Source organism: Pholis gunnellus, assembly GCF_910591455.1.
Source record: "Pholis gunnellus genome assembly, chromosome: 10".
NCBI classification, from domain to species: domain Eukaryota; kingdom Metazoa; phylum Chordata; class Actinopteri; order Perciformes; family Pholidae; genus Pholis; species Pholis gunnellus.
In genome coordinates, this window is record NC_136537.1 from 20,904,858 (window position 1) to 20,921,038 (window position 16,181).

Below are 16,181 nucleotides of genomic sequence, written 5' to 3' on the forward strand. Positions count from 1 at the left end.
CGGCAAACAAATCTGGAAAAACCATCATTGGCTACAAATATGCATGTGTATGTTCGCCTGCAGCCCTGTAGTCAGTTTCTATGTGAAAGTTCAATCTGGCTGTGCCAAAGGGGCTCACCACACCTATTTGTCTTTTAAGAAACAGCTCCTGTAGTGGTTGACAAAGCAGCGATTACAACACTCATTACAAAGATTGGGAAACAGTTAATGATTGTGCAACAAAGTGGAAAAGCTAGTAATTCAAAACTGACATACTGTAAACCTCTCATCTTTTTCTGAAAAACTGTGTATTTTGGAGACATTAATGGGTTGAAAAAATGATGAAAGAATGCTGCTTACATATGAATGCATCTGTTTTAATAATAATCAATGCCATGATATACAATAAAAAAAGATCAGACAGGTCCCTTTTTCCTGCATAAGTACTTTGGATACTTAAAGTACATATTTTGCATACTTTGAACCAGGACTTTTAAGGGAGTCGGCTACTCTAAAGGATCTGAACACTTCTTCACCACTGCTAAAGTGAAATAGAATTAATTGTACAGATTGAAATAGAGCTGACAATAATCAGTTAGTTGAGTAAGAGGGTATCGGAAAATCAAAATGTCAACATGTGAATATTTTTTGGTTTTCTTGGTCTTATATAACTGAAAAAAATGGATTCTGGACAAAACAAGCAAATCTAATATGTCAAATTGGGCGTTTAGAAGAAAAAGATCGATTTTCTTCACAACTGTCTGACATTTTATAGGTTTATAAGATTAATCGATTATTTAAGGAAAAACAATCATTAGTTGCAGCCTTAGATTGAGTTCCTGATTGCTTTTAAAGGAAATTATGTGAACTGAATGATATCATTTTATAGTCAGATTATCTACTGATAACTTTGTCTTTGCATTTCTACATATCATTCGTCGGTATTCATTTTTCAAACGTGACTTGAATTCTGTGAGTCACTTGAACAGAATTTCAAAAGCACTATCATGACAGAGGAGAACAAAAGCAGGGCGGCGTTAGGACCTGGAGTCCACCCTCCAGAGGAAGAGGGCGTAGGCTCCCTTTTAGCCGGTAAGAGGAGGAAGGTGCCGCGACTGGCTAGGCTGCTCGCGCACAACGCCGAGGTTCAGACAGCAGCAGCGCGAGCGATGCGAGACAAGGGCTGAGTGGAAACAGACTATAGCTAAAAAATAGAACACCCCCCCCCCCCTCGGCCCGAGTTCCGTCTTCTTTTCAGCGGCGTGAAAAAAGAAACACAGCGCAGCCAGCATGTCGGTGCTCGCTCTGCAAGAGTACGAGTTCGAGAGACAGTTCAACGAGGACGAAGCCATCCGATGGATGCAGGAGAACTGGTAAGGCTGCACCGCGATGTTACAGCGCCTCATTTTTTAAAATCCCACATTACAGTAAACGTTATGCAAATTCAGCGCGGTGAGTGTGTACGTGCAGACTGTGCATTGAAAGGCTGTAACCGTGCACATGCATCAGGGATTAAAAGAACCTCGCCGCGTCCCTATTATATCAGACTCTCTCTCTCTCTCTCTCGCTCTCTCTCTCTGTCATACGCAAATTGCTGCTCGTGCCTCGTGAAATGGACAAATTCACGGAGGGGGGCCTTAAGCCGCGTGCGATGCTCTTGCCACATCACGCGTCGAGCCTGTCCGAACTAATTGGATGCTGAAATGGCACACTCGGCTGTTTGCATTGTGCGTCTTTTTAACAGTCGAGGATTTGGCCTTGATTTCCCGTGATTTATTCTCCGGGCCACGAGTTACCGCGATACCATCGTAAAGGTCATGTATGGCTCCAGCTGCCTCATCCAGTTAGACGGACTGGTCCAACAGCACAGCGAACCAGTCCCTCATTCATCCAATGGCTACTGTACAGAAGACTACAGATTTCACCCTAAAATCACAGAAAAATGAAAAGTTTCTGCATGTTATTGTGAGGTCCCTCAGATCTATTCTGAGCAATTTAAGTTGTAATCTCTGCATGAATATGTTATGGGCTGATCCATCTGTTCGACTATATATAAATATGTCTGGATAAAAGAGAATAATGGCCATCACAAGCTCCCAGAGTCCAACGTAATGTCCTCAAACAGCTTGTTTTCTCCAAAACCTAAAGATATTGTATTTGTAATGAAATAAAGAAAACTGAAACAATAAAACAATGAATAACTTATTACTGATTCATTACTAAATGAGCTCCAACAGAGTAGCTTATTTCATGAAACCTTGTAATAAATGAGGACTGTGACTTAAAATTAAAACTATTTATTGTACAGGGTCATGTTTGCCCCGGGCAGCGTCTGCCAGGCAACTTTACCCTGAACTGATATTTCAGTATGGCTAACTGGGATTAAGTAAACATTGCTTTGTGGTTTGTGCGCATCGATGGATTTAGGTCATGTGCCGGGTCCATCCAACCATCCTCCGCATGAACTCACTGAAGGTTCATTATTGTTCGTGCCAGGTTGAGCCAAGAAGTGGTTCTAAGCCAGACCAAAGTGAGTCATGCGTTAGGTTTGCATAGGCTTCATTAAGCATTCAGTGGCACTGGGTTCGTGGAGAACGGTGAGCAGGAGCCATTCATCTGGCTTCTTCTGTCATTCTGCTTGAACTGCCTGTAGGTAGAGCCACATAGACATTCAACATTTAAATACATTTTGATTAAGTAGAGCCAGTCTTTGAGCAGTTTTGTTCTTTTTCATTGAAATGAAATGTGTGTTGGTGTGTATGAGTGAGAGAGAGAGAGAGAAAGCATGGGAGCAGTGTGTAGGAGCTGTCCATACCCTGGTACTGACAACCGACCAATCACGTTAATCTTCTGATGTCGGCTGACAGAGAATTGGCCAATCGCGTTGCAGCTGATCTGTGCTGACTTCCCTACTCTGCTCCTGTAGTGGAGGATGTCAGGCTGGGCCGGTGCACATGGCCGATGGAGGCAGCAACCGCAGGAAATGGGATTTGATGGGTTGTTTGTTTTCATTCAACATTTTTCAGGGAGTGAGCGAGCAAATGTGGCATGTTTTTATGACTTCAGGGTGAGATGGAGAAAGAAAAGAGTAAGCTAGTTTGAAGGCAAGCGTCATGTAAAATAGACAAAAAGGAATCTGTTGTACGACGGTTAGTTCACTTGCAAACCAACCGTAATGCTTTTTCACCATGCAGTCACTTAAATCCCAGACTTCCACACCACAAATACATTTATTCATTTAGCTTGGGGTGAGGCGCCTTCATTAAAGATCTACTATCGTCTGGAAATAACATCGACTAAGCCAAGTGCAAATTCCAATTGTATTAGTTTTTGGCTGTCAAAGGGTTGCGCAGCACGAGGGCCGTGTGTTCATATGTAATTGTTTCAGTTTCTGTCCAAGCATTCCAGTTCTGGCTCAACGTTTGTTTTATTATTTGAATAAGAAAAGTTAAATAAATATATACACCTATTTTCAGCAGATTTAGGCTGGCAAAAACAGTCTTTTGTAATGAATGGCAACATATTATTTTATTGATAGTGCCAATTGAGTGTTAACTGCACTGATGTGGGTCAAAGTTCAGTAGGTCTGAACTACTGTTGCACTACAATCCGGTGTTTTACCTGCGAGGTGAGGCCGGCAGTGCAACATGCTTTTAAGTCTGAGCCAGTGGCTTAGAATTCAGTATTGTAAGTGAACAATTAATCCTGATTTAAAACGGGAAAACGAAGTCTAGCCAGTTATGCAGGTTAATGGCAGGATTTATCTGTAACCCATGTAAAACCCATTTGTCACTATGGAGAAGAGGTGGTGGAACTGTCTTGATAAAGGATGACAAAGAATTTATTTGTGCACTTAAAATAGTGATTAGATCATCAAATATTCAGATGCACTAGACTGTCTATTCAGGACTAGTGATGTTGTGGTGATGACTGGTTTCTGAACCGCAGTTCTAACGTAGTGTGACAGTTTGGACTCAATCTGATTTCAGTGCGATACATTCTTTGAGTGCGCCTGTTGTACATGCTCATCTCAGTGTTCATGAAACGGTTGTTCAGCCCTGGTGATAACACAAGACAACCAGTGGCTGATTTGGGTAGATTATCCATTTTAGCATCAGAGCCAGAAGGGCAGCTAGCTGACATAAGCTGCAGACTACAACAATTACTAGCTGATATCGATGTCTTTCATATTTATAATTTGAGCTGTTAAATGAGCCAGCAATCATTTTGTCCTTTGTTTGGAAGAAGTCCATCTCATATTACAGTGTGGATGAATCAAACTTGTTAACTGTTCTCAGTGTAGCCTGAGGTGCTGTCACTTTCCATCACCTTTAGGGCTGATGTCAGATGCTTGTTGTCTTGAAAGGAATTTTCTTTACAGACTAAGCTCTTAGCTAAGCTAAGTAGCACATGCTTTTATAAACAGAGACGGTGAGACATCTTAAGACACTGTGTGTGTGTGTATATATATATATATATATATATATATATATATATATATATATATATATATATACATACACAGTGCACATATACTGTGCATCATTGTTCTGCAGGGATGAATGGAGACTGGTACACTGATGTGATGTGTTCTCTTGATCCTGGCAGCAGACAGCTCAGCATTGTGAAGTAAGGATGATTAAGCAGCCAGTTGTCGGAGGAAGAGGAAGGAGCGGACATGGACCTAGATGCTGCTGTTTAGCGACAACATGAGCGTCATCCTCTTTCCCTCCTATAACCAATAGTGTAAAAGTACCACAAACACACGAGATGGTGTCGGAGCTCTATTTTATTTTCACTGCGTGAACGACGTGGTAGAGGTGACGCGGTTTGTCAAACTTGACGTTGCTCGTGAAAATATGGGCACCCAGCTCAAATTCATCAGCAATGCTAATAAACTTGCTGGACGATCTGATGGCGTAGACCCATTAACGCGGTCGCCTAAGCAAAGATATTGCTACGTCAATGCTTTCTTGTTATCAGGGGTGTCAGCAGCTTCACTTAGCACCTGGGACCTGAAGAAGTGCAAAGGGAAGTCGGGTACATTTGGGATGGCCTGTCAGCTGGGTGATATCTACTTGCTCCTCACGCTTTACAAAAAAAAGAATATCCCAAAATCCAGGGATGTCATTTCGCTTGAACACGTTTTTCTGTCCAAGTCTACTGGATTGTATGCATTTACTTGTGTTTAACTTCTACACATTGTGCTTCATTGGTAGGATCTGAATTTCCAAATCGTATACGTCTAATTTTCTATTGAACACTATGGTTTTAGTTCTACATAGCTCTCACCATTTCTCTAAATACAGGGTGTTAAATATCTAAAAAAAAAACGTAAACGTTTCTCTGTCATTTTTCAAGTTCTAGTGGTGAAAAATAACACTTTGGCAGCGCTCCCAGCCCACTTCCTTGATAATATTTGGACTGCAGCCATTAGAGCTCAAACATCTGGCACCAGAAGCTCAGCGGCTTGACTGCGTAGTATTCATAGCAGATCATTTAACAGATTGATTGCTCACCGTTTGGTGTGGTGATACAAATGGGAAAATAATCCAATGAAAATGATCCAATGTCAGACTCTTATGTAATATACTATTGAGGATCATGTATGGCAATCAGAGTGATTGCATTTAGTATTTTTCTCTTATATTAATGCATTTGTTGTGATTCTGTGTGGTGGCAAAATCTGCTGCAGTTTAAAAGCGGCCCGTTATGTATTGAGATTGCTTTGCAGTGTGGCATAAGCATCCAAAAGACATCTTTAATCTGCTGACTCACTGTGTGCTCCCACAGACGTCATCATTTTTCATTACCGTGCAGGTTGCTTGGAGTTTGCGTTTGAAAAGGCTCTGAGGGCACATAGCATCTCCATGGATCTCCGTACTTTTGATGGATCTCCGGTGGTTTAGTCCTGGACTCATAACAAGGGATGCAGAGCCTCAGAGTGCTGCAGTGAGAATCAACAATGAGATCTTTGTCGTGCTTCGTTCTGTGTATTCTGTCCGTGTGACTGAGCTGAGGGATGTGGCAATGTTGGTGAGAAGCATCGCAGCTCATCTTGGAAGTACAGGTTCCGATGGCACTTGATGAGTTGAGGAGATAAGTCTCTTCCTTTACAAGTCTCATGTTACTTATTCAGTCTAAGATTAGTCCGGCCTATTGTTCCAGAGCACTTGAGCCCGGCTGCTGGATTGATCGGACCAGTAGATATAAACCCGTCTTGAATTTGGCATCAGGGTATCCTTTCAGCGGCCATGACGTAGCTTGTTTCCTTCCTTCTCTTGTTAAAAGATTTAGTTGAATATATTTTTTGCAGAAGATGTAACAGAGTTTTTTTGTTTATAGTTAATTGGAAGCCAATTAAAATGGTTTGTTGTTGTTTGTCAGGTGTCAAACTGGGGAAGCAAGAATTAGGTCATATTTCATATCCACAGTAACCTGACATCTGTTTGTTTGTTATTTCCTATTTCCTCAATCTAATGCAAAGCGTACAAAACAAATTACCAAAAGAGATTTTTTACTCTGTGCTAAATCAAATGAAAACAAACAACATTCATTATTTTGCTAAGTGAAGAAGATGAATGATTTATTTCCCAGTGTACATCTGTATGTTCATACAGTTACATTTTCAAGGTCTTGCTTCTGCATTGTGCTGCCATTTTAATGAGAGCAACGCATGATGATGCTGATCATTTGTGACCACGTTCACCCAGAGTCCACCCCGGGCTGGATGCCTGCTCGGCTGCTCCTCTTCTCACGACTGGTGAGATGAAGATGCTGGCTGGCTGGCTGGCTCCTCCAGAATTAAGGTCTGCCTGCAGTGTCACTAAGTCTGGTTCCACTTTCAGATTTCATCGGGCTGCATACAAAGAGAGGAAAGAAGAGTTCCGTTGTACAGTCTATTATGTCATATGCATTGAGCTACTGTGCATTTACATGTTTGCATGATTTTTTTTTTTTATATTTTGAAACCTGCATTGTTCCCATTGGATAGAAGTCGTCCTCTTCCCTGAACTCTTTTCTTGGCACGCTATTTCCATTAACTCCCAATCAGTGGAATTGCCTGCCTTGCATACGTCACATAACTGCATTACTGCCCCCTGCATTTCCAGGAATTTGTATTGGGTCAGCCTTGTGCTCGACCGTGTGCATGTGTGCCATTATTAGGTGCTAGTCGGCCACGCGATTGGTCTTTAGCACCGCCAGTGGTCCGCTGGGTACAGAGAGAAGCAGTCTGATCCAGAGCCTCACAGACTGAGGTATAGCTTCCATCACTGTGAAAAGAAGCCAAACATCTGTGACTGCCTCTGTAGGCTTTATTGAAATGGTTTTTTTTTAAAAATACAATAAGTGGACAGTGTAGAGAAGCCATCAAGGTGCGTGGATTGTGCTATGCGTTACAAGCCATTGGTCTGGCTGCTTCACATACGCATGACTCAAGGTGTTCTTAAGCACTTAACAGGCTGGTATAATTACCACTCAACTAAAGAACTCTTTTGTTTCCTGATAAGATACGTCGTCCCTTCGTGTGAGCCTCCAGATGCAGAATGAACTAAACCAATAGCGTGATAGCATCTCACAAGCCTGGTTATTTTCAGTTGCTCTGCAGTAACTGGGCCTGGTGGGTGTGCTCCTAACTGGATTATAAGCGGCTGCTTCCTGCATGACATTTATTTTTCTGCAATAGCAGTGGGTCTGATTTACAGCACCTCTCGGTCTTATTCAGTGGTTTGCTGCTCAGCCTACACTTTGGCACAGCAACTCTGGTTGCCTTTCCTCTGCTTTAGATACAGAGACAGAAACAGTGACGGGGAATACAGTTACACTCCCCCGAACTAAACAGATTGACTTTGTGTGTTATACACATACACACATACACTTTTGTTGTGCATGCATTTGCGTATGCATGTGTGACACTGTAAACGCACACTCCAGTGAGGCAGTTGGACACCGGCTCTCATGCACAGGCACGCAGACTCATCTTCAGACTGCAAACTCAGGATTACGTAACCGGTGAAATCTCCTGCAACAGCTAATACAGATCCAAGTTTCACAGCAGGTTATCCAGCAGCTTTATACAACACTGTGAGTGGGGGAGGGGAGGGGCTACACGACCGACACCCTTACTATATTACCAACTGTACTATACAGGCCACACAGGTAAATCAGATTTTCTGAATGAGCGTCTCACCCAGTATCTCACCCAGTATCTCACCCTGTATCTCACCCTGTAATAACAATCACACATGGGATAAAGATATGTCCGATATGCCACGCCTACATAGCTTTTCTGTTACTGTAATTTTTACTTTCATGTAGAGGAATGCTGCAGACATATTTCTGTAGGCCAACCCTGAAGGTAAGGTCACACTGGTTTCCTGCACAAAGAGCCAATTTTTCCATTTGATTATTTCAGAAAACAAGAACTGTGGCAACCACACGTTTATGATACTTAAACATAAATTAAATCTAGATATAATCTTATCAAATTGAACCACTTTTTATGATTTTTGAAGCGTGTAGGAAGTCGGCAGAAGTCAAAAGCTAACGTTAGGCTATAAAGGAAGTACACCACGCATGACTTCACCTCACCACCGCTAAGCTAAAGGCGGGCTAGCGTTTGGCGTGATGACCTTTTGTAGTCTCATTTAGCTACTTGTTAGTCACCTTTTTAAAGACGCGTAAAAGCTTAAACATTCATGTGTAGGATATTTACCAACATATTTTTGTAGAACAAAACGTTCTCTTACCAAAACCCCTAGATAACAAAATATTGACTCATTCCTGCAGCGCTCCTTTTTCCTGGTTACATATATTGATCGTGGTCTTTTGACGTTTTTATTGTTACCTAATATTTGATTAAGTATGGAATATCTGATTTGTGACCACACCGGTGAAAATGGTACATTAGTTATGTTTGGACCCTGTATTCTCTGTAGCAACAGAAAACATTTCTAAATGTATTACAGCGTCTCAAACTGTTGCTGCATAAAGGTCTGATTCATGTCAACACTCTGAACACGTAGAACTTGTGCAGTGGATCTGGGACGCCTGCGTTTCTAAAATGAAGGAGGAGAACTCGGCCTGCTTTGTAACCTTGCAGCAAGCAGGGAGTCTCTGCTGATTCTGTCACAGCGCCGTGCTGATGCTCCCCAAAAGAGCTCTGATGTTGTAGTTTTTCCATTTGTGCTGCCTCGGCCCACTTTAACAAAACAGCCGAGTCGAGCCTCTCGCAACACTCATCTAATATATTGCCCTGTTTGGACAGAAGTCGGGTTCAGAAGCGGTGGTTGCAATGTGTTTTTTTTCACTCATTAGGTGATTGAAAGTGGTTATTGGTACAATATTTTATGGGCTTCTTCCATCTAATGTGTCAATTCAAAATCTTGTTGTTTCATCTGAAGTTTTTGCTTCTTTATTAGTTGCTGGGTTGGGTTGTAGACGTTGTATGCTAAGTGAACTGCAGGTGTTTTTTCTGAGACTCTAAATATATGCTGTAAATCCCAGCGACAGAGTTATTAGCAGAGCTTGTCTACACATCCAACTCGTAGCCGTCCTTTCAAAAAGTTTCAGATCTCATGACTGTGACTTCACGTCCTTGGCCCTTGGATCATTATCCAAGTACAAGTATCGCTTGTCGTTTGGCTTTTATTTTGTAAAGTGCAGCTTGTTTCCAGGAGGAAAAAACTACTTTGGAAGTATAATGTCCCGGGTGAGTCTGAATACTGAAGGTCAGGAGTAGCGTTGCAGAGGCACCGTGGAGCATGAAGGGGTGATGTGAAGTCACACTGAAGTCTCAAATAGATTCCTGTGGCTGCAGACATAGCTTGGCTGCAGCTGGCACTTTGCAAAGACAACAGCAGCACCTCCCCTACCCCCCCCCTCAACCAACTTGACCGTGCCCGTGGGTTTCTTTACCCTTTCTGATTTTTCTCTGACAGCGTAATCCATCTTCTAAACATAACACAGTAGGCCGTACACGTCTTAACCTTTGGCTTAGTGTACTTGTACACGATGATGATGAAACATAGAGTACGAGACAGGAACGCCACTCCATACCTTTGTGCTCTGGCTGGATCATAACAAGCAACATGTTGCAACAATCATTGGGGTAATGTTTCATATTGATCTCATATTTGTCCTGTATTGGCTAACATGCAGAATTACATCGATAAGACGTGAGAAACAAAGACATAATGAGGGTACATGATCTTCCAAAAATAATAACAAGAATGTCAGTTTAGACTACACTTTTTATGAACAGGTAGAGTTCACAAAGGTGTCTGTGGTTATGATAGTTGGAGCTTAAGGTGAACTAATTATAATGAAATTAAATCAATGAGTTTATCTATAATTTTTGTTGTATATTGAGAAACAGCGGCCAGATTTAACAATAGGGGTACAACTAGCAAATATTTTATAATCAATTTCTTTCTCTTTTTCCTGGAAATTGTAAAATCTCAGCCATGCTCAATTGATTTACGTCTTCAAATTTCTTATTATATCTGAAATATAATAAGTATTTCATTTTAGAATGAGGTGAAATGTTGAAAGCATGCAAATCTTAAGTCTGAATATCTTGACTAACAGTGACGCAGGCAAAAAGACTCAATGATGTCTTTTATACAGCAAACTATCCAAAGTTTGCTAGCATTAGCTAGCATTAGCTAGCATTAGCCCCCATAAGCTACGGGTCATACCAGACCAAGCAAAGCTTAGTAGTGTGTGTCTTGCTTGTGCTTAATAATTAACATTTGAGCTTGTCAAGAGAATATGTTATTCCTTCTGTCAAAACACACACGGTGTCGCTTTAAATAATTAATTGATGACAAAAAAAGAGACTAATTTACTGCAGACGCAGTTATACATGGTCTGTGCAGAACATCGTTAGACGTAAACAATGAACCGCATACTGCAGGATCACACCTGCAGGCCGTACATCAATCTGACCTGTCAGTGTTAAAGTTCTGGAATGCTGAGACTGTTGCTCCTCTCCGGTAGAACCGGCTTCACCACAGTATGTAGGCCGCTGTGAGCTCTGTGTTGCTCTGTGTTGCTCTGTTCTCCCCTCCTTCGTGTGCAGTTGAGAAACAGTGATGTCATTCTGCAGTCCAACCCTGCTGTCATTCTGTGGGAGCTGCTCCTTTTCGAGTTTGACTGGACTGCTTTGTCTTTTGTTCTGTGGAGGTGGCCTCAATCAGTCTGTGGGCCTCCTGCAAGAACAGTCAAGTAGCAGCTTTCATTTTCTGACGAACAATGAAGTCTGTTTTGTTAAACGGCTGACACTGTTGTTGTACTTCTCGTGCTGTTGTGTTAGCAGTAGTTCAAGCTTCGCATTCTGAGCATCATTTTCCTTTTAGTGAGGAACGGTGGAGAAAAATAGGAACAACAGTGATGTCATTTCTTAAAATATACAACTGGTCATAGTTTGATTTTAATTAAATATTTAATTAAAATTGCAACAGGTTGCGTATGTCACGGCTCTGTGAGAGATGTTCGTTGTGCAGAGAGCTACTACACTGTGTATTACAAAGGCAGTTGAGCTTGAATACATGTTCTTTTCCTGAGGTTTAACTTTACTCTTGTAGAATACTAGACACACAACGCATGGAATATAATAACACATTCTTATTCGGTGACTAATGTTGCAATCCTGTTGTCGTTGTGTAACCTCCTAGAAAGCAGCACAACACCAACCCGACTCCTTGAGCTAGTTTTACGCAACTCGTCACCTCCAGGGCTGTTAGTCCCAGACGTCCCAGAATGCCTCATTCCTGGTGCCCTGTGCACTGTCCTCTGAGAGCAAACCTGATGGTATTATTGCCTAGGGTGTAGTTGCACATGTTTATTCACACTGTTACACACGTCTCTACCTCTGGCCACTGAGGACTCCACTGCGGGTCCAATGCTTTTCTCATTGGCACTTGCAACATTGCATCATAAGTTTATTTCCCCCTAACTTTTTTTGGCTAATGTTGCTCCACACTATTGCTCTTCTCCCTTTCCAATAGACCAAACCGTGTTTTGGAAAACAAACTGCTCTAGAACGAGGCAGCGTGCCCCAATCCTCTGTTGGTGCTACTCAGCATCCAGTCAGTCAAGTCCGACCACCTGCGCTGTGTAATTATTCTGAGTGCTGGGAAATGAAACTGAATAATGGCAATAACTATAAACTGAAAGCTAAGCATTGAGTGGCTGTTGGAGCTGAACTCAAATCAGTGAATCGTTACTTCGGGCATTGCTTGTGAAGTCAGCGCAGCTATTGTTTGTGTTGTGAACACAGTGTGTTGGACTCATTATACTGGCGCTGCTGGGAGACGAGCGGTTAGAGAAGCAGACTTTTGGTTTGGGCACAAGTGACACTCACTACTCCCATAGTGGTGAAATACATAAAGGAGAAGTCCCCCTTTGAAAACTTGTTGTTAGATGTCGTCATCTTGTGACGTGCAGAAAATATAGTTACACAACGCTCATGGTGAATTACGGACTGATTAATTGCCGTCATATCTTAGCGTTGCACTATTTTTGTCACATTTCTGCCATTTTATCTGGTTGATTCTTCACATTTGTTGCCCGGTGATTGTATGAATATTAAGCAGATGCATTGCTGAAAAAGACCAATCGCAAACAGCACATTACGCTGTGTAGGTAAGGGCAATGAGAAGTCAAGTAAAAGGTTAATCTTTTTTGTGTTCACAGGAAGAAGTCGTTTCTCTTCGCTGCGCTCTACGTTGCCCTTATCCTCAGTGGCCGCCATGTCATGAAACAGAGGGAGAAGTTTGAGTTGAGGAAACCGCTGGTGCTGTGGTCGCTCACGCTTGCTGTATTCAGGTGAGAAAGCACTAACATTATTAAAAAGCTCCAAATATATATATATATATATATATATATATATATATATATCAACTTTCACAAACAAAGAGTAAACCTAAATATTTAGGCCAACAGTTTAATCATTTTGTCTCCTCGTTAAACTTAACTTTTCACAAAGCGTCGATTTCTTATTTATATTTGTAACTTTATGATGGTAAAAATACAATGTGTAATAACTTTCTGACTATATAAATATGAGGCCTCTCATTGTTGGTGTATTGTCTATATAGTATGCTTATTTTTTTTCCATCCATAATGCCGAGTTCATCAGATACTACCAGCAACAGAGGGAAGCAGGTGATGTGATGTTATGGAGCCATAGCCCCTCTTTATTCACCCAGTTCATAGAGTACATGTAACGTTAACGTTATTGTGTCATGGTGGATTTCAAACCAACTAAAAGTCCAGTAAAAGTGTGTAATTTCTCACATCTTCTTTGTCCTTGTAGTATATTCGGGGCCATCCGTTCTGGGAGCTACATGATGTACATCCTGATGACGAAAGGGCTCCAACAGTCCGTCTGTGACCAGGGCTTCTACAACGGGCCTGTCAGCAAGTTCTGGGCATACGCCTTCGTACTCAGTAAAGCACCAGAACTGGGTATGTCGAGACCTTTTTATAGCATTACTCATAGTGTGCATGTATAATATATAGTTCACCATAAACCACCATTCTTTAGTCAATTAACAGACCGCCAAGTAAGGTTTCCTTTGGATAAATTTCATTGTGTCATAATATCGTGCATGAAGCTGCTGCTCTTTAGTTAGGCTGCTTTCAGACAGCTACGGTATTACCTAATGTCAAAGGTATGTTAGTGAATTGCAATTAAAATAACGCAGTCATCCATTCATTCCAGTTGTTCTGTCACCAGTGGTAGTGTAACCCAATGTCAGACTAAACACGTGCACATCAGGTATTACAAACAAGCCTGTCGTATTGCACTGCACCAAAGTGTAACCGCACAGATAGCATGCACTTGCCGACTGTTTTACCAAATGCACAGAGCGGTCTTATAGTAAGTAAGGAGTGCCATTATTGGTCATTTTAGAACCATTTCAAACAAGTGTATGTTTACTATACATGTTCTCCTAAACAACCAAACCTCCTCCACTGTGCCTGCAGGCGACACCCTCTTCATCGTCCTGAGGAAACAGAAGCTCATCTTCCTCCACTGGTACCACCACATCACCGTGCTGCTCTACTCCTGGTACTCCTACAAAGACATGGTGGCCGGCGGCGGATGGTTCATGACCATGAACTACTTGGTCCACTCCGTCATGTACTCTTATTACGCCCTGCGGGCGGCCGGCTTCAAGGTGTCGCGCAAGTTCGCCATGTTCATCACTCTGACCCAGATCACCCAGATGCTGATGGGCTGCGTGGTCAACTACCTGGTGTACTCGTGGATGCAGCAGGGCCAGGAGTGTCCATCCCACATGCAGAACATTGTGTGGTCCTCCCTCATGTACCTCAGCTACTTTGTGCTCTTTGTCCAGTTCTTCTACGAGGCCTACTTTGGCAAGTCCAAATTATCGGCCTCGGCCATAACCAAGAAGATTAAGTAGACAAATGCCATGAGTATGGGATGAGGGGAGATAACGAAGAAAAAGGGAGTTTGAAATGGAGGAGCAGGGACCAGTGACTTGAGATAAACTGTTAGCGGTGAGGGGTTGTTGGAATATTAGCCGGGTGATGTGGGGGTGGGGTGGGGTTTGGGAGGGTCAAGAGGATGGTTGGTGTTTGTGCTTGAGCATTACTACTAATGTGCAGATATAAAATGCCTCGATGGATGTTGCGTCTCCGTTAAGGGGTGCCGAGGAAGCAGCGCCGCCATGATCAGAGCCATCGTGACTTGTCCACCTTTAAAATCCCTTTTTTTTTTTTTTTTTTTTATTCATCATGAAAAGCTTTTTTTATAACCTAAAATGTAACAAAAGGACAAAATCACCAGATAAAAAAAACCAATCCCATCTGCCACAAGCATATGTTTACTTGATATTAAATAAATAAATAAATTGGTACGTATGAAGATGGATGGAGTCGACGTTAACTTGAGCCATCTGAATATGTTTCTGTCCGTCTGTTGTCAGTGTTTGTTGTTTTGGTCAAAGAAGAAGTTTGAGACACTGGTGAGAGTTGGTGGTGGATGTGAACTGACAGGGTGAACGGCACTGTGTCTTACATTGCAAAATGCGATATTTTCTCAGGTCTTTAGGTTATCTCTTTCTTAATATAATATGCATATCAAGACAAAGTGGACATGTTTAACATCAGCACCGGTTTACAGTATGGAAATGTATCCAGTATTGGCCGTATAGTTGAGAAAAGTGTGAATGAAGCTGATTGGACGGACTGCCTCAAATGATCGCCCTGCTCCTGGGCATGATGGGAAACGGATGCTGACAGTGACCTGCTTCACCACTTGTCATGACCTCGCAGAAGTTGCTGACCACACTTGGAAAATGACTTGCCATTGATTTCCAAACGCATCTCCGTGTTGAAGGGCCCCTACCAGTGAAGAAAGCTTGTCTGTGAGACACTGAAGGCTTAAATGGAGGACAAAAATATTTGTTTAGCAAAAGAAGAAGGAAAAAACATGCAAATTGTCGAAATCTGCTGTATTGACTTTGAAAAATATTATGTATCCTTAATGGTGTCTGTTGTGCTATTGTGCATTTGCACTGTATCAATGTCAAAAACAATTGTTGCTGAAAAATGTAACGTATGAACAAAGAGTGCAAAATGTGACATGTGTCTGTCGTGTGTGTTTTCTTTTGTCTCGGCGTCAACATCTTGTTATACCTAATCCTTTTTTTAATGCTGAACCCGAAAAGCCATGTTAGGCAGCAATAATTAGAAAGGTCTGAGGGTGATTATCTCGTCCAGTATATATCTGTGCATGTCAAACTTGATTCTTCTGCAGCAGTAAGACAGTTAAGTTGTCGACATGCTGAGAACTCTTAAGCAGATCAAGGATTCCATTTTGTAGTTTCACCTTGGTTTCTAAAGTCGGTGTTTGTAAACAGTGGACATAAGTGGCTGATGGAAGGTATTAACAGCATACATGACATGATTATTGAGCTAATTGGCTCTATACCAACTAACTACTCAACAATTGCTGCTGAACCTGCATTCAAAAGTGTGCACATCCACTGTACCTGACCTCCCCCTAGAGGTGCAACAGTGCAACAAAGCTTCATCATTGAGACCAAATATATTTGTGAAAAAAATGTTGAATCTCAACAAACCTTTCTTCTGTTAACTATTTTGGTAACTTGATAACCTAACCTGTTTTTTGTATTATTTCCTGTGATTAATAATACATCATT

The 16,181-nt window shown here is 41.8% G+C and overlaps 1 protein-coding gene across 1 annotated transcript; it reads left to right on the plus strand.

Moving 5' to 3' along the window:
- Positions 1-1,127: 1,127 nt before the first annotated feature.
- On the plus strand, positions 1,128-15,600 carry elovl6 (ELOVL fatty acid elongase 6). Its single transcript, XM_079167389.1, has 4 exons — positions 1,128-1,352; positions 12,679-12,810; positions 13,301-13,452; positions 13,975-15,600. Exons 1-4 carry the CDS (start codon positions 1,270-1,272, stop codon positions 14,415-14,417), a joined length of 810 nt encoding a protein of 269 aa, XP_079023515.1. The 5' UTR covers positions 1,128-1,269; the 3' UTR covers positions 14,418-15,600.
- Positions 15,601-16,181: the final 581 nt, after the last annotated feature.